A 27,903-nucleotide genomic window follows, 5' to 3' on the forward strand; every position below is an offset into this window, starting at 1 on the left:
TTAATGGATATTAAACAATAACGGCACACTGCGCATTTCTATTTGAGGCCCTGAGCCAGTAGTAGACATTACACATTCCCATGGTATTGGCCAATCTCTCTACAGGACCGTTCATAATATTATTAGGAGTGACCATATTAATACTGTGCATAGGGATTAGCGTGAATCCGTGTGTACTTTTTTAACACCGTTCATTAACAACCACAACGACATACAATCATTTTAAGGACTTTAATAATAGAAATTAAAAAAGATTTCCAGAGCAACATCACTTAAATACGTTTATGAAGCTTACTAAGAGACTTTTACTGAAATATAGGCAATAAAAGAGCCACCTGGTCACAAATGATAGCTCAACAAACTGGATTATCACGGTGACATTTATAGCAGCCATATACTCTAATATGAGCCATAAATACAGTACACACTTTTTACAGAAAAGATATAGGCTTTATTGTATCAAATGATCACCGGAGTCCTGTCTACATAACATTAAGAGACGTCCTCATTGTCCTGTGGCATCATAAAAGGCACCAGAAAGAGGCTGAAACATTAAATTGTCCAAGGTAACAAAAAACTCAACACGTTCGTCAATAACTGCCTTGAAAGGACAAATATATAACAGGTCAGGGGTTGGCAACCAAAATATCAAGAGCAGGCATTTTTTTCCAATTCGGGAAAAATACCCCTAAATATTTGAAGAGTCGCAATGCATGTGACAATGAGATGGCGGTTCCTTAATAAATAACGTCTCATATGCATGTTGAATTTCTTTCGCACCGTACGTAGCCAACCGGGCTAATCGGAGGTGCGGGATGTTTTGGGCAAAGGCCCTTCTCGGCACGACGGTCCTTCTTTATTGTCCACATGAGATCACGTGAACCAGGCCCTATAGATTTTGCAATGCTCGGTGAAAATAAGTCTGATTCATGTATAAATAATGAGAAAAAATTAAGTGCAGAAATAACATCAGAAATGTCAATACTTTCTAGATGCAAAAATATGCAACAGGCATTTATAGCAGCCATACTGCTAATTGAATTGGCTTCAAGCATTACAGGCCTACATTTGAGCACTTCCATCTAAACATGCTATGACTGAGCCAAAACGTCTACACCTGATAAATATATAAAAACAAAACATATCTTCTCTTTTATTTAAGTGGTCAGCAAACTCGATTTAGACGTAACAAAGGGTACACTGGAATAATGTTTTGTTGTCAAAAAATTCAAGAAAGTACATTCCAGCTGGTTCAAAAATAAAGTCTCTCTTTACGTACAATATGAAGACTCACCGATTGTCCGTAAAACACAAATCCTCATGCCGTTTTCATCTCATTGTTTTACCTGGGCTAGAATTATGCACAATGATGTTACTCATAAGCAGAACGCGTATGTAATATGTGCCGGAACGCACAAATAGTAATTCAGCACTTGAGTAAAATGTTCACTCGAATGTATAAAAAAAATAATCATTGGGGGAATGTGGTGGGAGATTGTGCGTAAATTAAAAAGGTATTTACCGGGACAAACGCGGATGTAGCATTCTTGTTTTTCAGTCCATTGGCCCCTGCACTCCGCGCCTCCATAGATGGGGCCTTCGCACTCCCGTGATCGTTGCTGGGTCCCATTGGCACACGACACAGAGCAAGGAGTCCAATTTGACCACTTTGTCCACTTTCCATCCACTGCCAAACAGAAAACAAACAGGAAGTTTGATGTGATAAAGAGGTCATTGTAATTACTGCAGCTGATGCCACCACAACTCACCATCACGCCCGTCATTCAGCCTGATCATGCAACTGTTGTACAGTCAACACACAACTTCCAAAGTCTGCATTTACATTGTGCCTCCTTCTGGGCTTCAGCTTTCCGCTGAGATGCCCAACCTATGGGTGCTCACTCAATACCTGTCTCAGCAACATATTCTCGTTCACCATGCGTACTTACCCCAAACTATGGCAAAGTCTCCTTCCCGATGATGTCTGCAATGCTTTCTTGCAACATCTATTGTTGTATTGCTCTCAGAGGGATTTGGGTCTTCATGAAGCCGACCCACCCCTACTATCCCCGCCAACTACTCATCAAATTTTGGCTGTCGCCTGATGAGGCTGGTTGCAATTACCGACTAAACGTCGCACTCAAATTGTAAATGTTGTGGGTTTCCTCTCCTGAATAAGTAACTTCCTGGAATGTTTTCATTACGTGACAAGCCTTACTAATGGGCTGTGTCGGGTGGTGGCAGGTTTAACGACACATTTATATTTACGTGATCTAACACAAAAAAACTTCTATTATCGAAACTATAGGCCGTGAAAGCCTACTACGTGTTAAACTCCTCTGCCCTTCCAGAACCCCCACCCCTACCAAAAACAAGCCCAACCCCAGCCAGAGGGAAGGGTCGTGGCCTAAACAGGAATGGGTGGGGCCTAATCAGGATGGGGTCTAATCAGGAAGGGGTGAGTCCTAAGGAGTAAGAGGGAAGGCCTAAAGAGGAAGGGGTGGGGTCTACAGTAGTTGAACTTCCCAGTTGATTTAAGACAACAAAATAACAGAATCAAATACGTGTAGTAGGCAGCGTCGCTATATTACTGCGGGTGTGGCCACAGGAACAACTAGTTATATTTACATATGCAAACGTCTAAGTTGTTTATTGTTTTTCCAAAAAGCTTATCATGCACATTTTCTCAAAATCCTAGTTACAGCTGTCTAAGTCTCAAATGCTGCCCGATACTATAATGTAGACATTGCTGTTGGCTCAAACACGAATCTCTTAACACTAAAATATATCAACACTTTTTGAAGTGGTGATGAAGCCAGACCTACCAATGCTTCTGGACAATTACAAACATTTACAAGTATTATTTCCCATAATCTGGTCAGGTGGCATTGTGCCACAGCACCTGACTCACACTCGGATGATCCTGAGCTTAAATTTGAGATGGATCATTCCAGGCCATAATCCGTCCCAGGGTTAATAAAATAAGGGGCATTTCCTTAACAAGCAACAGCAGTTGTCCTATGGCAACAAACGAATTACTGCCATAGAGATGTGAAACTTTTATTGCTGGCTCAGCATCGTTGCACCTGCATTAGGGCATGCACAGGCATTTTAGAGAGTTACACCCGGAATTTACTGGATAAATATTCACACGAACGCTCGCTCGGTGGTCTCATTAGCTACACCTGCTGCGGGGGATGTGAACATCCCCTTGTTGGATAAGGAGATTCCACCGTGGGCTTGTAATCTTGCTTTGCCAGTGGGAGACCAAAAAAAATGTGTAACCATGTCATTGTGCAAGTGCAAATTTAGAAAAAAACTGCTCCAGGTTTATTTTGTGATACATTTCAAGATCCCAGGACTTTTTATGTTTCAGGCTTTGCTGACAAAAGCGGTTTACACAGCCAAATTAAAGCACCGATATATATATGAACATTACGCCTTACAAAAACAAATGCATGAAAAAATTGCCCATTATACAGTATTAGAAAGACACTGGAGCTATGCACTTTAAAATCTAGATTGAAAACTCATTTCTTTAGAACTGCTTTTTGTGTTTAGTTTGTTGTCCTTCCCCACACCTCTAATTAGCACGGTTGGCTACATATGGTGCGAAAGAAGTTGAACATATATACAGTGTAAAAACATGGTCGGTTCAATTAGAAAAACTGTGATCCTGTATGGTTATGAATGTTTGCAATGACCAAACAACATTATAAAACGCAAAAAGGTGGCTTGTATTAAAGCACATTTCTAGTGATAATCAGAATGCAGTGAATTGCAATGCAATACTTGTGCAAATAAAAATAATTACTGCAACAATCTCAGCGAAGTTAGCATTTAAGTAAAAACTATTTGCGAAATCCTCTTCAGAAATTTGGGAACGATTTGTAAACCTGTCAATGGGCCAAGGCAGTTTGTCCCTCGCCACTGTTATTTCTTAAGCTGCCGTGTGTTTACATAATCAAGCGAACTTACATTTCGCTGATCCTTGTCTCTCACATTTACCACCAATACACGCATGGAACTCCCTCTCTGCAGCGATCAACTGCCAACTCCATCCCGCTGTTCAAGTCCAAGCCCATGACCTTCCCTTTCTCCTCTGCCTATGACTGACTGCCTCCCCCCATCCAATGCATTCTTTGCTGTCCTCAGTGCACTGGAGCCCTCGCCTGCTCCCTTGACTGACATCCTCCCGGCCCCCTTCCCCCACCTTTTCATCTGCCTCTTGCTACAAACGACGCCCCCACCCCCATACTCCCGTATAGCATCTTCTGTCACATTTATCCACCCTTATATTGCTAATGCCTATGCGGCTTGCATCGCATTCATTGTTGGGGAATGACTCGGCTGACAATCTTTCCAACCCTCTAACAATGCAAAGAAGCATCAATTCACATCGCAATACATCAAATTGTGTGTGTGTGCGTAAAAGCGTCGATTCTTTCGGATTCAAACTTATTTGGAGGAGGCCCGCCTGCCAGCAGTGGCAGGAGCAAATCATTTGCAAGGCTTCACCATTACCCCTTTGTTTACCTTTCACAGTGCATGCAATTGAATCACTGGATATGCCATATGAACAGCAACGGCAAAAAGGAATCACTCCTTGAGTAGAATCTTGACAACTCAACGAATCTCGAAGCAGATAATCGTTATGTGTCAACAATCCTCCACATGAACTCGCCCAATTGTGCGCGTGCTGCTGACCAAACACGTTTTGTCAGCCTGCCAAATTATTCATTTGTCCCCAACCTCATAAGCATGCAAGGGTGCACGCGTGCGCACACGCTCGCGTGAATTTTTGTGCTTATTCATGTGTAGATGTATGGTGCGCAGCAGGGAACGATGGCGCAGTGGTTGGTGTGCTCCGCTACAAACCCACATTACCTGGGTGATTCCCAGCCAAGGTTGGATACCCCCCCCCCACCCGTGCTCTAGGTGAACTCAGCCTTAAATCGGTACCTGGTGCAATGCCAGCCTTAATAGGTGCTTGTTAACAGAACTCTTCCAAACAATCTATGCATGTACGTATGCTGAAGTTATTTTGCACCGCAAATAGCCAACTGCGCTAATCGGAGTTGTACAGGGTGAGGGGGGGTGGTTGTCTTTCTCTTTGTGTGTGTGCAGGTTTGCTGAACATTTCTGTGAGGTCTTGGGGGAAGAAAAACTCTTTAGCTCAAACAACAGCAAGATTGACCTTGATGGGACTGCAGTGCTTCAAATATTGGAGGAATCAGCTGGTCTCTGTGACTGGCTAGCTGAGCAAGTGCGAAGGGTGATCTTAGAGCCTGAGACCAGGTAAAGCGTCGGGCAGAGGATGACCGTTCAAGCGAACTGATGAGGGAGGTTGGCTTTTTATGTGCAGACTGCCCAATGTGGCAAAAGTACAACCATCTGATACACAGGATGGGTTCCACATAATTGGAAGGATGCCTTGGTCGTCCCCATTTTTAAACAGGGGAGCCAACACTGATTACAACAACTACCCTGGCATCTCCCTCCTCAGTGTGCTGTATTTTTCAACATCTTTCCAGGCGTGCTGAGAAGAGGCTTGCAGAGCCCCGATGTGATTTCAGACTGGCGCGGTCCTTCACGAACATAATTTTCTCCGTCTGTCTGCTGCAGCAGAGTTTTAGGGAATTTCAACTGAACATACGATCATTATAAAGCATATACATATGTGCTTTATGATACGATCAATAGGCCAGGGCTCTGGATTATTTTTCGTCCTTTTGGAGTCCCTGACCCTCTGCCCAGAATCATTATGGACCTTCATAATGGTGAGCAGGACGGGGTTAAGCTGCATTGCCAGGAGTCGGAGCCATTATCTGTTCACTTTAGAGTGTGACAGAGGTGTCCTCTGATTTGTATTTATAATGTTGTTAGTATCTTTATGGATGGATATCCATTGTTTAAATATTATAAAGTACGTTTTATGGGTGAAACGGGGTAACTTTCGATGCTATCGGAACTAATTAAGCATTTAAAATGTATTCTCTATACTCGCTTAATGACCAAAGACATCACTTAACGACCGTTTTCGTGGAACCAATTGCCATCGTTAAGAGGGGTTCTACTGTACAGTGCATTTTCGGCGAAGATTAATCTTTCGATAAAGTGGCTACGGAGGGATAGGGTTGCAGCCTACTATTGTGTATCTCTGGTGTAAATGAACACCCTTCGTGCCTCTTACCAACAACCCTTTCGGCTAAGTTTATATGGATGGCCTACAGAGCTTTCTCCGTGAAATATAATGAACGGTGGCTGGATTGAACATTTCCCGTTATTTTAGCTTTAATTTAATGTCTTTCTTTCTTCTGCATGTGCATTATTTTAAATTCAGTCAATTAACAGTCGCAGAAGCATCAAATATAACCCAACACATCCCCGCATTCACATCATAATTGGACTCCATCTCTGTAATACATCAAAAAACATATTGTTCCTTCTAAAAAATTGAACATTATATTCACAATGCATGCACTATATACCATCATCATTACTAACACCGCCTTAAAAACTGAACAAAAATACATTAAGCCAATCATTTGGCCAATAGACATTTCAAACAAAGGAACATCGCATGGAAGGTCATTGCTATAAATAGTATGCATTTTCTTACTTTGTTATATGTAAAAAAAGGCAGCATTCATGAATGTAATGGTGGTACTAGAGTCGTAGTGGGAAGCGGAAGTGCAGTGGTTAGCATGCTACGCTACGAACCTGATGACCCGAGTTTGATTCCCGCTCATGGCCAACAAGAGTGGTGATTATCTAAACTGGTCCCTGGACCTCTGCTAGGTCAACTCAGCCTCAAATGAGTACCTGGTGCAGTGTGTAAACATCACCACTCGGGAGACAAAGGCGGCCGGGGGTGGTGCTGGCCACCCACCCCCTCATGTGCTGTGCGGGCCTTCATAGGTGCTCGCTAACAACAGCACTTGCCCGAACAGTCTGTTAAGGTTATACAGGTGATTTTTGTCTTTAGTACTGGATTGCATTTCATCCAATTTATAATTCTGCACAACTGGCAATATACTTTCTCATATATTAGTTATCAAAATATACAGCCAAAGACACGCTCAATGCTATTACACTAAACGAGGCTGTGGAAGACATTTTGAATACCACGGAGATTAAAATAACAAAATGGTGGTTCATTGAGAATTGGAATGGAAAAGAGACCACAGGTGAGATCAAACAAGGGGTCTCATGGTGGTTATAACGAGTGATCTGATAGAGGTCACATTGGGAGGGCACATGGGAGGGGTGTGGGGCTGATTGCGGTGTTTTCTGAAGATCACATTGAATCTAGAGGTCAGATTGTGAAATCTTAAGGAGGCCACATGGAGGGGTGTGGAGGCTGATAATGGGGTCCTCTGAAGATCAGATTGAAGAGTGTGGAGGTCAGATGTGTGGTCCGGTGGTATGAAGGGCTTTATGGAGGTCAGATAGAAGAGCCTGGAAGTCAGATTGAAGGTTCTGCAAGCTAATGACAGTATTTTCTGGGAGGTTATATGGAAGGGGCTGGGGTCTGATGGATAGATCGATAGATCTGCATTCTGATGGTGGGGGTCTAAAGAAGGTGAGATAGAGAGGTCTGGAGGTCACATAAAGTCAGATTTTGTGGGGTCCTATGAAATGTATTGCAGTGATATGTAGAGATCTTGAGGCCATATTGGAGACGTACGAAGGTCAAATGGAAGGGTGTGGAGGTCGGATTCAAGTGTATATTAGAGGTCTGATTGAGAGATCTGGAAGCCCCAATGAAGAAATCTGTAGTGAAGGAGTCATGAGGATCTGGAGGAGGTCAAATTCAGAGTAATACAGAGGCCCAATTGAAGGTTTACACGCTCAATGGGTAATCAGGAAGTCGACTGAGGATGATTTGGATTGAAGTGGTGGACACAGACAGAAGTAGGTAAGGCAGAGAGACGAATGGTAGAGATAATACAGGGACGATGGAGATGTCAGATGGAGATTTCATGGGGGAGGCCTAACCACCACCAGTGGGCCACATGCTTCAGCAACATCCTCACTCCGCCTCTGGAAGGGCCCCCTCATCAACATCAAGATAGCTTGTGCAGCAGTGCGGCTTGGAGGGAGGGGGAGGAATCGTAGCCGTTGAGATACACACGGAGGTACCTGGACAGAGGGCAATGCTGCACACTTTGCTCTGGTTTTTGGGCCCATCGCAGTGGTTGCCGCCATACTGCGGTTCGTTGCAGGTGCGCTCGCGCGTGCGCAGCCCGCGGCCACACGTCAAGGAGCAGAGGCTCCAGGGGGTCCACTCCTCCCACGTGCCATGAACTGTGGGGCACACAGGGCACAGCGGCAACAGCAGCAGCAGCAGGAGGAGGATGTCTCTCGACTGCAACATCCGACATTGTCACGCACTCACTTAACCCTTTCCCCATTCTGAGACGACTGCAAATTGCAGCATGGGGTGAATCTCGGAATGCGCAAGTTGTGCAGCGTTATATATTTCTTAGAGAGGCATAACGCCATTGTTTTTAAATACATTGTACTCACCTCAGAGAACTGTAGCGACACGACCGTATTCTATGATAGATGGCGCCAAACTGTGACACACACCCCCCCGCATGGCCTTGTGGATGAAGTTATTTTCTTTTATTGATTTCTTCCGATTCCACTCTGATGATGTACATGTGCATGTATGTCATCGGAATGGAATCGGAAGGAAAACTGATGACGTACACGTACATACACGGAATGGAAAAGGGTTACTGTAGAAGTTACACTTCTGGTTCATGGCGCACAACGTAGCGGAGCGCCTCGCCAATGCTCGTTGGAGTATGGAGACAATTTGAATTGAAGGGCAAATAGCAATCTTTGATTAAACTGACTGACGTTAATAAACCATGCCAGGTTTTTTTTGCTAGGCCAAGTCAACCTAGAAGAAGTCCAAGGTCAGATTCAGTGGTGCTGTGAATGGCTAGGAATCAAGTCATTGGAATCATAGCACAAGCAAACACACTGACCATCACAGCACTATTCCCTCGTTAAGTGTTAATAGTGGCTGGGAAATATGAGCGTTTAGGCACCGCACACATGCACACGATCCACTGTTCCAGTTGTTGCGTTTTATAGTCACAATATCAGCATTACATGGACTCCTCTACTTACGAACACCCGACTTACTAACTTTCAGAGATACGAACACACCTGTCCATATGTTCAGTTGCCTGTTCGGACAGAGAGTTCAACCACCGCGCAATAGATGGCGGTGATGGCATCTCCATCTGCAGAATGTGAGGAATCAGTGGCATCTACATCTACAGGAGATTATACAACTTTTAAAGCCATTCCCCGTGTTTAGTGTACATGCCGTACAACATGTTTGGAATCGACAGGAGTAAAGGTGGCCTTACGAAGAAATCGACTTATGAACAGACTTCTGGAACCAAACTCGTTCGTAAGTAGAGGAGTCTCTGTATACAAATGTTCACTGTGCATAGGTGGGTAAGTGAGAATACACACAGGCGAGGGAGTTGAATGTTATCCAACTGCAGATGCACATATCCTGTAAACAGCCTCCCGGTTTAAATTGATTAAACTCCACTTTGATTAGCATAATGAAACATCCTGGGTATTGCAGACTGCCCAAGTCAGATGTTGCCAATAAAGCCAACTGATTGATCAATGGGCTCCCACATAATTCACATTAAGTCCATTGATCACACTTGTCAGATGCACTTGGAAAAACCAACGATGGCTTATTTTGCTAATCATGGTGGTATTTGGGATGTCCCCCAATATAGCACCGAATGTGACAAATGCAGTGTTATAATTGGCTGGGTAAAGGACGGCGGGTGCCTGTAACCCAGGGCTGTACAAGAAGGCGTTGGTGGATCACCCAGAAGTGTGAGCCGCCAAGAATTACTGGGCTGCACGGTGGCTAGGAGATGGCAGTGCACTAAGTGGGGTTGTAAATCCATATGTGCAGACCTTTAAGTATTATCTTTTTGTTTAAGTGGAATTTCTCCAGATAGTCAATTTGCTGTACAGCCATATCTTGGCCACATCACAGCCCAATAAGGTTTGAGAGTTTCATAACTTTACATCATCCACCAACCCTTGCCCTCCCAACTGCTGGATTCGATGCAGGCACCTCCATGTTTGGTCGATGAGGCCACCGTGGGAATGTGGAAGGGGCTCAGGGTCAAAGGTAAAGTTCCCACCCTGAAATTACTTGCGAAAGACACTGCTGTTAGAAGGGCCTTCACTAGACTAAACTAACTAAATTAAACTTTTTATTTTAGCAGGTAAGGCCCACTGAGCTATATACCCATTTATTCTTATAAGCGACCTGGCTACAAATGATCACTCAACGAAGTGGCTTATCATGTGGAAATTTATAGCAGCCAAATTATCTAAAGGCATGTTTCTAAATATGGAGGGAATAACGGGAGGACTCAGAAAAAATCCACACGACCATAGGGAGAACATGCAAACTTCAAATATACAGGCGTGAGGGTCGGGATCGAACCTACGACCTCCTGCATACCAGGCGAGGAAGTTAACATCTTGCCACCGCGGCACCAGAGGAATCTCTAGAAAGACTCTCTGAAGGGCATTCGGCCTCCTCTTCCATGCTGGCTAGATATCTTAGAAGAGGTGGGGATACCCACAATTCACACCGCACGCACGCACGCAAGCAGCTGAGCAACTAACTTCAGTGTACGTATTTGTACTGCCGAGTGGACAGATGTGAGATAATTTCAGAAACTCGCGCCATTGTTCCAGCTGTCGTGCCAGGAGAGTGAACTTGGCGACCTCTGGCTTGCAAGTATCGTGGAGATCAGTACAGCCGCAATATTTGTTTGAGCAGGGAGACACATCTTCTACTTTAAATAGATCAAATTAACCATTAAACTAGCGATGGGGAAATAGGATGGATATGTTACGGCTGGAGGCAGATGGCAACGCAGACTTTTCCTTAGCGGGTGTATACCTAACAGGTATGTGCAAGGGATCCGAGTGATCATTTTATGAAAGGGACATGTGATGGAAGCTTTAGACGAATGACCTCCAGCTTGGAGATGAGCACAATAGGCTGCTAAGAAACCCGTTCAAGCCAAGCAGATAGCAAATTTGCCGTGCTGACCCATTGTTATGCAAGTTATATAACTCGCATTTTGCCTTTCGTTTAAGCTCGACAAAACAACACTACCGTCTTTTTTCTTCTCACATTTCTCGAAATGTCAAAAGATAAAACACGTATCTAGAAATGTAAAGGTAAAAAAAAAAATTCGTCTGAGGTTCTATACGCTTTCTTTAAATAAAAAAAGATTATCAGCGCTAAGAGTGTAATAATTAACACCATCTTGTGATTCAATGAGTTGTCATAATTCGGGGGTGTTGATTCCGTAAAGAATCAATTTGGTTGTTTTGCATTTCGGTGAATTTCGTGCCCATAGCGGTTGCAGAAGTCACGTATACCGATTACATACAGGATACAAAAATCAAATATAACATATCCTCACACCGTATGATTCGCCGTGTTCATCATGAATGTAAGAATCAAATTTAATCGATAAATCCAAGCACCGTCGCATGTCTAAGCAATATGATTGTGAATAATCGCTGCCTTTCACACGTGCATTTAGGTTTATAAAAAAAAAAAAGTTACCGCTCATTTTAATGTTGTGATATACCCATTGCAGATGATGGTACTAAGCGGATGGTATCCAGTCCACAGTTCTATACCAGGCACCAGTACCACAATGTATGACAAAAACGGGCATTTATTTCATACCAGAGGGAGAATGGGCTGAGCTGACCACTCACTAGGAATTGAACAAAAACGTTCAGATTAGGAGTTGGGCAATGGGTCACACCACCACCTGGATATAATATCCGCATTAAATTTACGTATGACGTATTTTATGAGGCATTCGCGCTCGCTTGGGTTTATTATTTTAATCATTTTTCTTACAATGTTACAGTGCATGATGTAACGTCATCCTTGCAGGCGGGGCCTTAAATTAAAACATTTTCATTTCATTTCACAGTTTCAATTTCGTGCAAAAAATTTAATTTCAAACGATCGATAAATCACTTTAGCTCACCTTGCACACATTTAAAGTGCCCCTACCCCCCTCCATCTACTCAAATTGGTTTAGGGTATGTATAACACGTACTGAACTACCCAAATGAGCCAAGGACAATCAAGAAGAACATGTGTACAGCGACTGCAGTATTTCACCCACAATTACCCAAATTTAATTTTGGAACGTTGAATATATCCAGAGCTCTAAATTGATTAAAGTGAGCGCCAAAGAAAAGTCAGTACATTAAATAGTAAACTCAACACCCGGGAAGTGTGGGTTTATGGAGTACAACGCTTGCAAGGGCATTTTTCTCTTCTTGCAAGGAAAAAAGCCAACGCCTCGTTGTGTTTAATGATTACACTGGGAGGCTGGCAGTCGAAAAGAACCGGGGCTAGAACACATTTTATTCAGCGTCAACAAAAACGTAACGGTGGTCATCCTTTGGAGGGACTGACCATGTCATGAAAATGTGGAGTTCCACCGCTGGCAGATGGCCACCTATGGTGATCGGTGCCGCTCCACTGCTGGATTGAGCAGGGAGAAAATCTGCCTTCAACTGATCTCATTTTCACAGTGGTCATCCAATTGGGTGTGTTCTCTCCTCTGGCGAAATAATAAAGTGATACATTTTAAAATCATCTGCTGGATGAAAGTCTCTCCATGCTGTGGAGATTCTTTGACCATACATCACCACGCTGGTTAGTCCGGGTTGGTAAAGGGAAGGGGGTCACAGGACCGGATCAGATGCTCGATCCTCCAATCTTTGCAATGGACAGGAATAAAACTCGGGCTGCCAGGTACAAAGTGTTGTGAACTACGATTTAAAGCTTTCGTGACTGCAGGGATTCATCTTCTTGGTTCTTTCGGTAAAGTCACGTAGAATGTAAATAATAAAATAATAAAAATTAAACATAACAAAATAATTTATAAAATAATTAATAAACTATTTATAAAAGAATTATAATAATTATTTTATTATGTTTTATTTTTATTATTTTATTATTTCCATTCTACGTGACTTTACCGAAAGAACCAAGAAGATGTTGTGAACTATCCACTGCAAACAGCGTTTCAGCCCCTGAAGTTAAGAGTTCTGATTATTCTATGTTACATTATGGGCCATGCAACGTGGGGTATCAGGCACATCTTTTTTGTTCGGCAATGTATTCGTTGGCCACACTTGCATTCCGTGGTGTAATGGTCAATGCACTGGACTCACAGTCCAGAGGTCGCCAAATCATACTTCCAGCACTGCAATTGAAACAGTCGGCAAGTTTATTAAGTCTCCCCCACCCCCACCCCGCCCCCATTCTGTCCACCCAGCAGTATAAATTACTTTTACCACATAATAAACTTTTTGGGTTAGATCGCGTTATTTATAAATGTGTCGTAACCCTCCACCACCCGACACGGCCAATCAGTAAAAAAGTGTCACGTTGACAATTTGCAATTTGTCCGATGATGCTGGATGTAATTACCAGCGAAACGTCATACTCAAAATGTTTTAATGTTGTGGATTAACTTTTCAACACACCGGTGGGCTAAAGTAGTGAACTATTTTGTCTTTTGATTGGCCGTGTCGGGTGGTGGAGGGTTACGACACATTTATAAATAACGCGATCTAACCCGAAAACGTTTATTATGAATAATATTGGTCGCGAAAGCCTACGTGTTAAACTACTTTTACCAGAGTTAGGTCGTTGTCTGGCCAGCGTGGAAGAGTAGGCCAAATACTCACTCAGAGGCTTACTCTAGAGCCCCCCCCCCACCACCCTTTCCTAGGGCGGAGGCCCTTGTTAGAGCAGTGGCTAGAGCAGTGCCGGATTATCCTCGTAGAAAAAGTAGCTACGGGCCTCGCACTTTCAAGGGCCCCGCGCTAAATGCTGTCAAGCTATTAATTCCGGTTCAGTGATTCTGCACTTGCTCTATTACTATAGTACTATACTGCCTTCAACTTTGATGAACGATTGGGTGTTTAAGGTTAGCGATTTGTCGTATTATCTGTCTGTATAGCAAATGAAAAAAGACAAATACTTTACTATGCAAGCAAAATATTTGTGTTTTCATATTTACGTGTGTTTTTTTATTTAGGGACCCTTTATAACATATGCTACAGGCACCGCACTAGCTTAATCTGGCACTGCGCTAGAGTGAGCAATTGCAAGGCTTCCCCTGTACCTTTAACGCCCGACTTGTATGCCACAGAACATCGCAGGCGTTGGTGATTACCTGTGGAGTGTTCCATTTATACTGGACCTTTGCCTTCTCTCCCACGATGTGACCATGAATGCCTATGATTGTCGCATGCGCTCTGGATGGCGGATGAGCGATTGACATTTCGGTTCTGCTGAGCATAATGACCCAAGTATCTGGAGCACCAACACAACATTCACGCGCACATGTCAATGATAGGGCTTGCTTGAACAACCCACTAACGTCTCAGATCGGGCTGGATAATTTGAAGAGCAAAGCGCATCGCAATGTCGACACAATAAATACAGCGCGTGGTGCAATGGTAACACTTGTGCCAGGGAGTAAGATTGTCCCGTGTTCGATTCCTGAACCGGGCGTCTTGCTGCGGTGAATTTGCATGTTCTCCCCCTGTTATGCATCGGTGTACTCCAGGTTCTCCAGTTTTCTCCTACAGCTAAACATCATGTAACATTGATTCGTAAATAATTTTGGACAAACTTTTCCAATGCTGAAGAATTTACCTGCAAATTAGTCAATTGGGATTGCACACAGAGCCACTTCTGAAAACATTTGGCAGATCCTCCTGCATAAGAGTCTTGAGACTCAGTGAGGCTTTCCTGGGTAAACACGTTGTAGAAACAACAATTAAATAAGCCAACACCTCACGAGTACTCCGCCGATAACGGCGTAACACACCATGCCGCTGGTCTCGCCATACACGAGCAGCGTCGCCATTTTACAGCTGAGGAGGCAAAATGGCTCCTCAGCTCGGGGAAGGAGGTGCATGAGATGGGAGAGGATACGAAGTGGGCTTGAGCCAAAGGGCTCGTGGTTCACGTTAACCAGGGTGGGCATCCCGTTGGGAACGCACAAGCCTCTCAGCTTTCATTTTTTTTTGAGAGGTGGAGCGCCGTTGTTTTTAAAGACATTGTGCTCACCGCAGAGAACTGTAGCGACACGACCGCACTCTATAACAGCTGGCGCCAAACTGTGCCACACGCCCTCCTGTGTGGCCTTGTGAGAGTCTCGGTACCGATAAAGTTATTTTATTTTAGTTTTTCTTCTGATTCTGAGTCACCGTAACGGAATGATGTACGTGTACGTCATCGGAATGGGAAAGGGTGAATACAGCAAGCAGTTCTTGGTTTGAGTCTCTGCCTCAGATGAAGACGTGTTTCGTTCACCTTCTCTCTCAGCCACGGAGTTTCGCACCAACGAGCAGCACAAACAACTGCTTATTGTTACAGTGAAAAGTATGTATTCTGTGACGGTCCCACCTGATGACGGAGACTTGTGTTGCCTCCGAAACGTCGTGATTTTTGTTTAATTTTATTTTATTTTCATTAATTTTGATGTTTTACCGACGTGACTTTACCGAAAAAACCTAAGAATATGAATCCTTGCAGTCACGAAAGCTTCAAATCTAGAATGAAAAGTATGTGTTGATAACAACACATAATTTATCATGATTAAAATTAAGTAATTCTCCTACTCAAAGCCAAGCCTGGAAGTGGGGGGGGGGCGATGATGGCCACCATTCTCCTCACGTGGCATCACCCATTTCCCCATTTACCTCAACATTTCTCTCCGCGACTGATGCTGATAAGCATTCCGAGGTGGTTTAATGTCATTGGAATGTCATTATTTGTACAAAGTAGTATATACCGTCAATGCTCCATTTAGTTCTATGCTGCCAGCCATGCCAATATAGTTAATAGTGCGTTTGCGTGATGCTTAATGAAACAATCGCATTAGGAATTCTGTGTGTGTGTGTTTTTTTTCTTTCTGGATGTGAAACGTACAAAGTGGTTGAGCATCATTGGGTTATACGAGGCTAAACGCGCAAAGTGATTTAGTGGCATTCGTTGAGATGCATGGGACTACGGCGTATGGACAGCGAGAGCACTGTACACCATTGTCTCGGTGCAGCGCAGAGCCGGACGATCAGTTCTGAGCGGGTTTTCGCAGCAATGCCCTTCAAGATGACTCAATGTAAGAAAAATTATGGATTTACTCTCTAACACACCGGTGTGCTGTATTACTAATGAATTGGCATGCTGTGTTAACGTGACAAACCTTACCAATTGGCTGTGTCGGTCTAACCCAAAAACCTCTATTATTAAGAAAAATAATTGTTATTTTCGTTGGGTTAACTAAGTTTCGGCGAGAAAAAAATAACCAATACATAGCATCGTATAGGATAAAAAAAAAATGCGAAGGCCTTTAGCAGCAATCCATTTCATTGAACTAAACATAGTGGAGATGCTTTACCGCCGGTGTGGTTACACGATGCTTAAATGTAAAGAGTGGCTTGGCGCAGATAAGCTTTGTGGGTGATATACATACGAGTTGGCTTCGTGACACTGGGCTGTGTGCTGCCAGATGTGCATTAAGTGGCTTAGCACCGTGCCGCTATTGGGATTGTATGGCGCTCGGTGTCCCAGGAGGTTTAGGGCCATTGGGTTTTATGAGTTTGTTAAAGTTATTTATTTATTTTGCAAATGATGAATGCCTGCGCATGCGGGCCTTCTGTCTTTGGTACGTACTGCACTTTGGATGCAGGATAACTAGAAAGCAAGGGTTATGAAGCAGATAATTCGTAATGGGGTGTATTAGACTAATAATGGATCTCTCAATTAACCGTAATCCTATGTTATATTTGATGTACTACTTTTCTTCGCGTTATCTTGCAGGAATACATTTCAAGCTGGGGTAAAAAGCAAAGCAGTTGTTAATCTTACAGTTGTTACCAATTGCAAACGAACATATTGTTGGCAATCAAATGCAACCTCAAGACTTGAAAATATTACATCTATGCCTAACCCATCGCAGGGCTGGTCTATTACAGTTCATGTGAGTTTGGTAGCAAACAATTTATGAAAGGTCATGGCACCCTTATTATTTGAGCCACATGAGGAGTGAAACCGTTAGCTGTGTCTTAGTGCATGAATAAACGAAGACAAATATCCCCCATGCAATTTTTCAGCGACTGTTGGGGCAGGTGCTCTTCGCGAGCACCTATGAAGGCTGATACCACCTACGAGGGGGTGGAGGAACTGGCGAATTTTGGCAGGAGCAAGGAGACAATAACATCCAACAGGATTGGCTGAGAACACCACTTGAATTGTGACTCATCAAAATAAATCTCACAAAGTCTCAAGATATTTTTTTCAAAAGGTCCTTGCAATGGGATTTCGGCCATCTCATGAATAATTAACGAACATTAAAGTCCACAAAGAGCTGACGAACTGATCAATCACACAAAACAAGCCACCATGCATATGGCACATCGCCACGGGGACCGGGTCACACGTTTTCTGCATAGAAAAAGGATCACGTGGCTCAATGTAGAAAAAGAGGCACTGTAGCCGGACCACCATCACCACAGTGAGCTAATACACACAGCTGCAATCATAATTATCATTTTAATCATTTTGAAACAAAGCGTGTTAATTTTGCGCCCGTAAAAAATACTACAATTTGAATGAGAAAACACAATTGTTTTTTCTTTGTTCGATAATGATGACCTCCCATGACCTCCACAGAAGCAATGATTAATAATTATCAATCATTATTAATCATTATTAATCATTGCTGCTGTGACTGCAAAACAGCTGCATAACCAGACCAGGTCAAGGCAGAAACAAGTTAGTACATCCAATTAAAGTGTGGCCTATGTAAAAGCAACATCATCAGCCAAGATTACTCCACTGCTGGATGAAGGCTTCCCCAAGCCGCCACCAACTCTGACTACCCTGCGATGAAATACTCCACAGAGTACCTTTGCACAAACCCATTACATCATTCCACCTCCTTTGTGGACCGTCCCTCACAGAAGCGTTCCATTCCTCAGCTGCCATTCCATTTTGATTTTAATGTCCATCGGCCATCCTCCCTCCGAGCCACGTGTCCAGTCCAAGCCCCGCTTACTGACCTGAACGAATGATGCAATTCGCCTGCATTAAACTCTGAAATGCAATGTTTTATCTTTCTATCTCGATGTAATTCCAGGCATACGCCTCTGCACGCTTCTTTGCGCATTCTTCAGTATTTGTTGTCCGTTTTTTTATTGGGAAAAACCTCCATTATCTGAACCGCTCCTGGGCCTTCACCTAGGTCGACTCAGCCTCAAATGAGTACCTGGTGCGGTGTGCAAACATCGCCACTGGGGAGACAAAGGCGGCTGGGCGTGGTGTTGGCCACCCACCCCCTCGTGTGCCGTGCCTGCCTTCATAGGTGCTCGCTAACAGCACTTTCCACAAAAGTATGTTAAGGCTATACGGGGATCTTTGTCTTTCTTTGGCATTAAGCACTATTGTACTGAGAATTTGTAATTTTAAAATAGCATTGCTGTAATACAGGCACTTGTTTTCTGGCCCATCATTCACCTCCAACACAATAATCAATAAGACCCCTTAAAAAGCTATAAATAACTCTCACATACAAACGGGATTATGCATGATTGCATATGATAATGTATCATGCGGACTGTTTATAACATCATCACCGTCATTATTTATTCACATTCATATACCATGCATGACTTGTGCTGCATGACAATGAACGTATACTGTACCATTTATCCTTATCCAAGGTTCTCTGCCAAGGTCACTCAAAGACAAATCCAACTTTTTTCCTCCTTTCAAATAAACGTTCACGTGACCTCAGCCATACCCGTGGCCTGAATTGTTTTCGTTTCCCTCTGTGTTTGATGACTAATGCCACCTTAGAGAGCCCCTTATCTGGCATTCTGCAACTATACAGCCCGAGGCAATTCATTTTTAGCAGGCTTTGTCCTCCCCTCTAGTGCCATTTGTGCACATTCATAAAATAGCTGGGTGACATTAAAGGAGAAGTCTGGAACCCAGAGGGATATTTAAAACCTTCAGCGGGAGGCACTGCGAGGCTGGATGTACGATTTGCAAAAAGACGGAGGGACTGACCTCAAATCTCAAGGAAATAAATTGTGGTGCCTCAGCTGATTACCACAAAAAAAAACGTCAACAGTGATTTCCTGCTGCTCAAATAAGGAATGAGGGAGGTAGTGAGCCAGTGGTGGTGAATCAACATTTCTAAGGCGCGATGAAGTCTATCCAATAAGGCAACCACAGTTGCCTTTTCCTCAAGTGGTACCTGTTTTATCGTCCCGGGGAAGGGATGATGGACCGAGTGTACCGAGCCAGAATTTCAACTCGCAACCCCACCGATTGCGAACCGAGCCAACAGGCTAGTTTCATTACTGCTAAAATTATATATGAAATCAAAACGCTTAAAAACGTAATTACCAAACGATGAATCACACATTAAAACGAAAGAATCCATCTTAAAATATGCACGGGGGCAGCAGTTCTGTCTGCATCAATAGCCCCAAGCCAATTGTGGAAATTCTCCAGTTCCATGGCAGGCACCTCTCTATTCGTAGAGCAGGCGGCCACTGTTAGTGACCATAATATTACAAGATATAGCTAAAGCATGATCTGATTCATAAGAGATAATTACTGTACATTACAATTATGTAGTACATTTGATGCAATTCGGTTCACATTAATCTTCACATTTATGCTTTGGGCTGTGATACCCCTAAAGAAATCGCAAGGCAGCTGTTTGCTACATAATCCTGCGTACTACCATAATGGAACAATTATTGCCCTGAAGCTATCTAAGACGTGTAACGGGAATAAGCTGCTGTATTTCACACCGTCTCCCCCAGGATTAAAACCATTGTCAAGACGGGGAGTTTCAGAGACATCATCAGCCTGCATTGGCCCATCTCTTCACGCTCCCTCTCTATTCTGATTTCCAGCCAGTTTTACTTCGTAGGACTAATTTCAGCTACCTGCCTTCAATTCGTAATTAATTTTTGTCCTTTCTAAGACCACTGTATTCATATTGTCTTTTCACATCCTCATTTATCGTGCATTACACTGGTCAACACACTTTTTCTGGCATATGGTATTCCAACGGGTTTAAGGTAATTTTGGGGTGCTGATTTCAAATCTGGCATCAGTTTTTGTCTATCACATCAAGTTTTTTGAGATATCAAATATTGCATTTTCAATAAAAACTGTAGAAGAAATATATTAAATAAATGTGGATATCTACATAAAATGATATTATAAACACACTATCCTAAAAATACAGCACCATATTTTAACACTAAAGCAGTCACTGACTCGCAACAACTTGCAATCATAAGTGACAGAGTTAATTTCGGGTAAAATCAATGAAAATGGGGTATGCCGATAGCATAAAAATGAGATGTGATAGAGCAAATCTGAGATCAGATTTGGAATCAGCACCCTGAAATTAGTCTAAAACAGCTGCAAAAGTCCAGGCCAGAAAAAAATGTGTTTTTTTTGTTGACCAACTTCCCAGGGCCGCGTGGGATATGAGACCCGGTCTCGCATCTTAGAAGCCCTCGCCTCGCCGACTGCAGACTGCTGCACCCGCAGTGCGACTAGCGAGTACCAATCCGACTTTGCCGTAACATCAACATCATCATCATCATCTTCACGTCAGCTCGACGTTTTGAGAACGTTATTTACACCTGTTGTCCAACTTGGATGCCCCGATCCGTGGACGCAATGAGATGGCCCGCACGTGTTCACGCGGTGCACGACGTCCTTCACAACCCGAGGGTCGCTCAAGCTCGACTTGAGAAACGGCGCCCCACTGGAGGATCTTATCTTGGGGGTGCCCCACTGCTCAGCCTGCCTGTGTCTTCACAAACCAACCCCAGCCTGCTGTAGGGAAGCGCGAGGCCCAGCCGAAGTGGTGGGATCCACCGGAGGGGCCTGCACGTTCCTCCGTTCTGCCGGACTGTCCCTCACTGAATCGCCCTTCGCCTGTGGATCACTCAGCTGATTTATACGGTGGCACCTCTCAAGACGTGATTGGCTCACGGCTTGGGTTCACTCTGCCGAGTAACATGCTTCTTTTCTATTGGCTGTACTAGCTTTCCATGTGTTTGTGTTGTTGATTGTATTGCTTGTTTAACTTTTTATATCAATCGAAAACTTATTTCTTAACAACTGATCTATGTGTGTAGCTTGTGGTGCTTCCCCTGCACCTCCGATTAGCATGGATGGCTACGTACGGTGCGAAATGTGTTCAACATACTTACATATCAGAATGCTATGAAATGTAATTCAATAGCATATTATCTACAAAATACAAAAATCAATTCTCACACGTACCGTTCGATGCCTACATCGCAAGAGGGAGACTCAATATGAACGAATTAATGAATATACACCAAATCGTTAAACGTCCATAAAGTACCACAATGAAATGCATCGCGTGAAACGGAGACAGATGCTTTTTAAAATCGTCCATTGGACTAAATTGCACGCACACGGATGATCCACAGCCAAAACGCAAGCACATTGTTTTTTATCCAAGTCGTTCAGTCGCAGGTAAATGGATCCTGGGAGAGAAAGATAAACCCTCTGTGGATGCCTCCCGGGGACTGCGAGCTAAACTGCTGAGTCGACTGGTCTGGGCACGGCCGCACCACCTGCCCGTTTCGCCGGAGACGAGATGACGGCGCGTCGCATTCATCATCTCGGGCCTCACCTGGACACACCGCTGAGTTGTTGCAGATGCGCTGCTCACGCAAGGTTCCATTGCAGAGGTTGGGGACGCAGGCCCACGTGCGCACCTGCGATCCCTCGCCGCACGTGGTCGAGCACTGGCTCCACTCGGACCACTCCTTGCCACCCCCACCCGGGGACTGATCCTGTTCTCCTCCTAGATAATAGAAATCGTCGTCGTCGTCATCAACGTCGTTCTCATTGTCATCATCATCATGACCATATTGCCGTTTGAGATGAATCAGGAAAGGGGATACGCTCTCACCAGTCATTCAACAACAACAACCGCCATTCGCCACTAAGTGGCGGCGACGTCACCACGACGCTTGTGCCAGGCTATGTGCACCTTGAGGCCACGTGAAGTGTCGAACGCCCGCTGGCAGGAGGTCACGGGGCAGACCTAGGTGCCACAGGTTGACTGACTGAGACGACACACACACTAGAAGGCATGGAAAAATTGACGTATTGGCGGTACACTGATGCAACATAACACACCGGTACTCACAGAACAGTCTGACGCTGTATCTGTTCCCTTTGACTGAGTTGCAGACTCTCCATCAGAAGTTGCCTTAATTCAACAGCGGCTTTCCCATTCGAACGCGTAGCACGAGTCATCGTATTTTGATGCCACGGGCCGCCAAGAAACTTTTCCGGAAAGGAATTGAGGAACCGTCCAAACAAGTCTAGGGCACGAGGAGTCAAATCTGCCTTTGGAACACGGAGCAGCCAATCGTCAACAGGCTCGGTGCTGCTACACGGCAACAGACTGTGAAGCTTCGTGTTCAGCTGCTCGTAACATTCGTCTTCCGACTGCGTCGACATCACGAGAGCTGATTTTGACGCACCCCGCAAGATTTTCTGACCGGGGTTACGAATCGCGGGAAAATAAATTATGATAATAGTTTTTTTTACCCTTTTATCTGGCAACAAAACTGATACCTTTTTTTTTCACAAGAAGTCATGTTTGCATTGACCACAATACCTGCGGTCGGAATGCAAACAAAAAAAATACAACTCTGATAATGTATGCACTGTCCTTGAAATTGATTGGTCTACACCCGAGACAACTTTTCTTAGAGCCTAGTCTCACATGGTGTTGAACCAGATGACGCCAAAAGGCGCACAACTCAAAGACAATGCACCATCAGAGTATGAGAGCTCGGGGTAAGCATTTACTCCATCACACCAATAAAATAAATTATAATTGCAAAAAATGTGCTTTAAAAAAAAGAGCCAATATTGTCAAATATATAATAATGATACTTTCTATAAATAATATATGGAAATAAGAATGTAATTGAATTAGCAAAAGTTAGTCTCTCTTTTGTTATGCAACTCATTCTGTATCATTTCAAGTCACTCCGAACATTTGTTATTGCTCACTCTTACGAGTCGAGTCCATCACAGGTAAAGGTGCAAGCGTGCAAAGTTTTATTTCGTTTGCGGTCAAAGGTACGCAGAACAAAGCACCAAATGAAAACACGGTACTGTGTTTTCAGTTCATCTTAATTCATGAAACACGAATGCCATGTTAGTTGCCTTCTGCAGTATTGCTCTTGGTCAACTGTCGGAAAGACACAAGTGCCCAAGCGTGACAGCATTTCACTTAAAATAGAATAATCAATTTTATTGCTATTAAGATTGCTGCATAAATGTATTACTTCTGAAATAAACTATGGCATGAGAGGTAGACTCATCACATAATATATATTCACACGACACAAGTATAGTTTTGTGATAAAATCATGAGCAATAATAAAATGCAATATCCGGTTATAGTTTTTACAGAACTTCTGATTGGCTTTGTGAAGTCAAAGTCAAGGTTAAAGTACTGCTCTGCGCAGCTGTGCAATGGTATGGCAAGCATATTCATTCACGGCCTTGAGTGGGTGGTGAAATTTCACATTTCCACGGTTGGAACCAATATCTGTATATAATATCCACAGAGAATAGGTTTTCCCCTTTTTTCTGGCAACAAAACAGGTGTAAAGATGTTAAAACACCAAACTGAAACCTTTTACAAGGAATCATGTCTGCATTAACCGCAATACTTGTGGTCAGAATGCAAACAAAAAAACATACTCTGATAATATATGCATTGCCTTTGAAACTGATTGGTCCACACCAGAGACAGCTTTCTTTTGAGCCTAGTCTCAAAACGGTGTTAGACCAGAGGACGCCAACAGGTGAACAGCACAAAGACAATGCCACTATCAGAGTAATGAGGGCTCCACTGCTGCCTTTCTTCATTGACCACGGATGGATGATTAGATGTGTTGACCTCCAGTGGGATTTGAGCTCTCAAGTTTCCAATTATGGCACAGGTGCTCACATGTGGTGCAATAATATCTGCGTGTTTACATAATCGTATAACATTAATAAAGTCTAGAAGACTCAGAGGCCTGGCTGATAGAGCTTAGAACTGGGATTGAATTTGCAACTTTCTGATTGTGACTCAAGTGCGCTCAACCACACTGCCACACATCTTTAATGATTTTTGCCAAAAGCGACATTAAGTGCATGTTAGAAAAATCTAGAGGTCTTACTTTCATGCGCGATTCCTGTCAAGTGAGACATACTGTGCGTGTGACATAATGGATAAGGTACACGAACATACAGTGAGGGAAAAAAGTATTTGATCCCCTGCTGATTTTGTACGTTTGCCCACTGACAAAGAAATGATCAGTCTATAATTTTAATGGTAGGTTTATTTGAACAGTGAGAGACAGAATAACAACAACAAAATCCAGAAAAACGCATGTCAAAAATGTTATAAATTGATTTGCATTTTGATGAGGGAAACAAGTATTTGACCCCCTCTCAATCAGAAAGATGTCTGGCTCCCAGGTGTCTTTTATACAGGTAACGAGCTGAGATTAGAGCACACTCTTAAAGGGAGTGCTCCTAATCTCAGCTTGTTACCTGTATAAAAGACACCTGTTCACAGAAGCATTCAATCAATCAGATTCCAAACTCTCCACCATGGCCAAGACCAAAGAGCTCTCCAAGGATGTCAGGGACAAGATTGTAGACCTACACAAGGCTGGAACGGGCTACAAGACCATCGCCAAGCAGCTTGGTGAGAAGGTGACAACAGGTGATGCGATTATTCGCAAATGTAAGAAACACAAAAGAACAGTCAATCTCCCTTGGCCTGGGGCTCCATGCAAGATCTCACCTCGTGGAGTTGCAATGATCATGAGAACGGTGAGGAATCAGCCCAGAACAACACGAGAGGATCTTGTCAATGATCTCAAGGCAGCTGGGACCATAGTCACCAAGAAAACAGTTGGTAACACACTACGCTGTGAAGGACTGAAATCCTGCAGCACCCGCAAGGTCCCCATGCTCAAGAAAGCACATATACATGCCCGTCTGAAGTTTGCCAATGGAACATCTGAATGATTCAGAGGACAACTGGGTGAAAGTGTTGTGGTCAGATGAGACCAAAATGGAGCTCTTTGGCATCAACTCAACTCGCCGTGTTTGGAGGAGGAAGAATGCTGCCTATGACCCCAAGAACACCATCCCCACCGTCAAACATGGAGGTGGAAACATTATGCTTTGGGGGTGTTTTTCTGACAAGGGGACAGGGCAACCTCACCGCATGAATGGGACGATGGACGGGGCCATGTACCGTCAAATCTTTGGTGAGAACCTCCTTCCCTCAGCCAGGGCATTGAAAATGGGTCGTAGATGGGTATTCCAACATGACAATGACCCAAAACACACGGCCAAGGCAACAAAGGAGTGGCTCAAGAAGAAGCACATTAAGGTCCTGGAGTTGCCTAGCCAGTCTCCAGACCTTAATCCCATAGAAAATATGTGGAGGGAGCTGAAGGCTCGAGTTGCCAAACGTCAGCCTCAAAACCTTAATGACTTGGAGAAGATTTGCAAAGAAGAGTGGGACAAAATCCCTCCTGAGATGTGTGCAAACCTGGTGGCCAACTACAAGAAACGTCTGACCTCTGTGATTGCCAACAAGGGTTTTGCCACCAAGTACTAAGTCATGTTTTGCAGAGGGGTCAAATACTTATTTCCCTCATAAAAATGCAAATTAATTTATAACGTTTTTGACATGCGATTTTCTGGATTTTGTTGTTGTTAATCTGTCTCCCACTGTTCAAATAAACCTACCATTAAAATTATAGACTGATCATTTCTTTGTCAGTGGGCAAACGTACAAAATCAGCAGGGGATCAAATACTTTTTACCCTCACTGTAGCACTAATTTCACACACCCCAGTTGAATGATGGACAGTCAACTCCCTTTAATTAATTATGAGGCTTTAAGTTAAATTACATTTCGTGCAAGTTGTGTTTAATTAAATAATAATAAAACGCTGCCTGCTCTTAGCATATTCATACCCACGTTTTAGACTAAAAAAAAATTCTAAATTAAATTCAAAGTAAGGCTGAAGCTCGGCTAACTTGCTGAGCGTGGATTTTTAATAAACAGCCTTTACTTTAAGGCTATTCACGTCACACTCGATGAAAGAAATTCGGTGGCATCAGCAATTTGTTATGCTGGGGAAAGGAAAAAAAAGAGTTAAGTGATTAAACTGACATGAGCAAAAAAAATGAAAGGTACGAGTTAAACTTTGGCTGATAGCCTTGCCATGAGAAACGCTGTGGCATATTGGATGCCCAAAGCCGACTCATGCTTATTGACAGAAACCGTAACAAATGCGCATTAATAATCCCCTGATAAACTGAATGATCATTCATTTTCAAAATAAGTAAATGCATGCATAACATATCAAAAAAACAGCGCGCACGTGACATTGGATGCAGAAGGCATGGCTGAACTTCAAACCTATTCAAGGTTAAAAAAATGGGGGGGGGGGGGGGGGGAGATGTCATTACAAAATTTGTGTGCGGGTTAGCCGACCGGCTTGGGCGACTTGTCAGCGAACGAAGCCAGCAAGCCCTCAGAGAAACTGGCAGTGCTGAGGAATAACGAATTACAGGTGACGGGCAGTGAAATAAACCTCACTGCTGTGTTGGAGGATCGCGGGGAATGGGCAACGCTTATTTTTCTTTTTTATCCGTGGAATTATTTTCGCACGCCACATCCATTTCGCCGTATGTGTTGTCAGCATGATTTTTTCGGTGTAAACCTGCTCGTATAATTTGAGGAATATCAGGTATAATATGAGCCAAGAATGCCTGTTTGTGTGTAACGCACGTGACGTCACTCCACATGCCGCGCCCCCCGCCCCCGTCATTAATATTCATGAGCGGGTGGATTTTTACACTCACGCAGAAGGTCGAGCGGAAATATATTTTTTTCGCAAATTCGCTTTAAGTTTGACGTTTCTTTATTGAAAGTTAATCAACTAAATAATTATACGCAGCAACAAAGTGGATTTGGTGTCGATTTAAAGCTTTCGTGACTGCAGGGATTCATATTCTTGGTTCTTTCGGTACATAAAAGGGAAACAATAATTTTATTATTTACCTTCTACGTGACTTTACCGAAAGAACCAAGAATATGGATTTGGTGTCTTTATTTATTTCTTCAGCACTTGAGACAAAAGGTAAGTCTAATTAATGCTTCTACATTATGGTAAAATATACATTTCTCGGTGATTTTCCAGATATTGTATCAATTTAAAATTTATTTCAACCCCAGCGACCGAAAGCAGAAGAGAATAAAGTATCAGAGCAGTGAATTTGAACAAATTGAAGGTCAGTTATATACAGTGCTACAGTGAACTGCAGTGAAGTGTTTTATAACTTATATTTTGTGCCAGATTCACTGCCATGAATACAGTGCTACAGTGAAATGCAGTGAAGTGTTTTATGACATACTCTTGTGCAAGATTCACTGCCATTAATACAGTGCTACAGTGAACTGCAGTGAAGTGTTTTAAATTTATACAAGATACAGTTATACTCTGCTCAATTTTCCCGTAAATATTACAGCTTCCGTCCTATAACGGGCAAACAAGCTAGTCTCAGGTGTAACGATGTAGGACCACGATGGAAAGGCGGATCCAGTGCTAATCTGTTGTTTAATTTCCTCATGCCAATAATCCCCA

General features: G+C 43.3%; 1 protein-coding gene across 6 annotated transcripts in view; it reads right to left on the reverse strand.

The window, feature by feature from the left end:
• LOC144944915 (adhesion G protein-coupled receptor B3-like) overlaps positions 1–27,903 on the reverse strand; it is a 176,226-nt gene that overhangs the window by 104,411 nt on the left and 43,912 nt on the right. For all 6 annotated transcript variants that reach the window (XM_078873091.1, XM_078873095.1, XM_078873094.1 and 3 more), the window contains exons 4-6: positions 21,843–22,016; positions 8,146–8,310; positions 1,523–1,687 (exon numbers count right to left, since the gene is read on the reverse strand). In XM_078873091.1, the coding sequence (XP_078729217.1) occupies positions 1,523–1,687; positions 8,146–8,310; positions 21,843–22,016 (504 nt within the window). The remainder of the gene's footprint in view (positions 1–1,522; positions 1,688–8,145; positions 8,311–21,842; positions 22,017–27,903) is intronic.

This window comes from Lampetra fluviatilis, chromosome 2 (genome assembly GCF_964198595.1).
Source record: "Lampetra fluviatilis chromosome 2, kcLamFluv1.1, whole genome shotgun sequence".
Taxonomy (NCBI): domain Eukaryota; kingdom Metazoa; phylum Chordata; class Hyperoartia; order Petromyzontiformes; family Petromyzontidae; genus Lampetra; species Lampetra fluviatilis.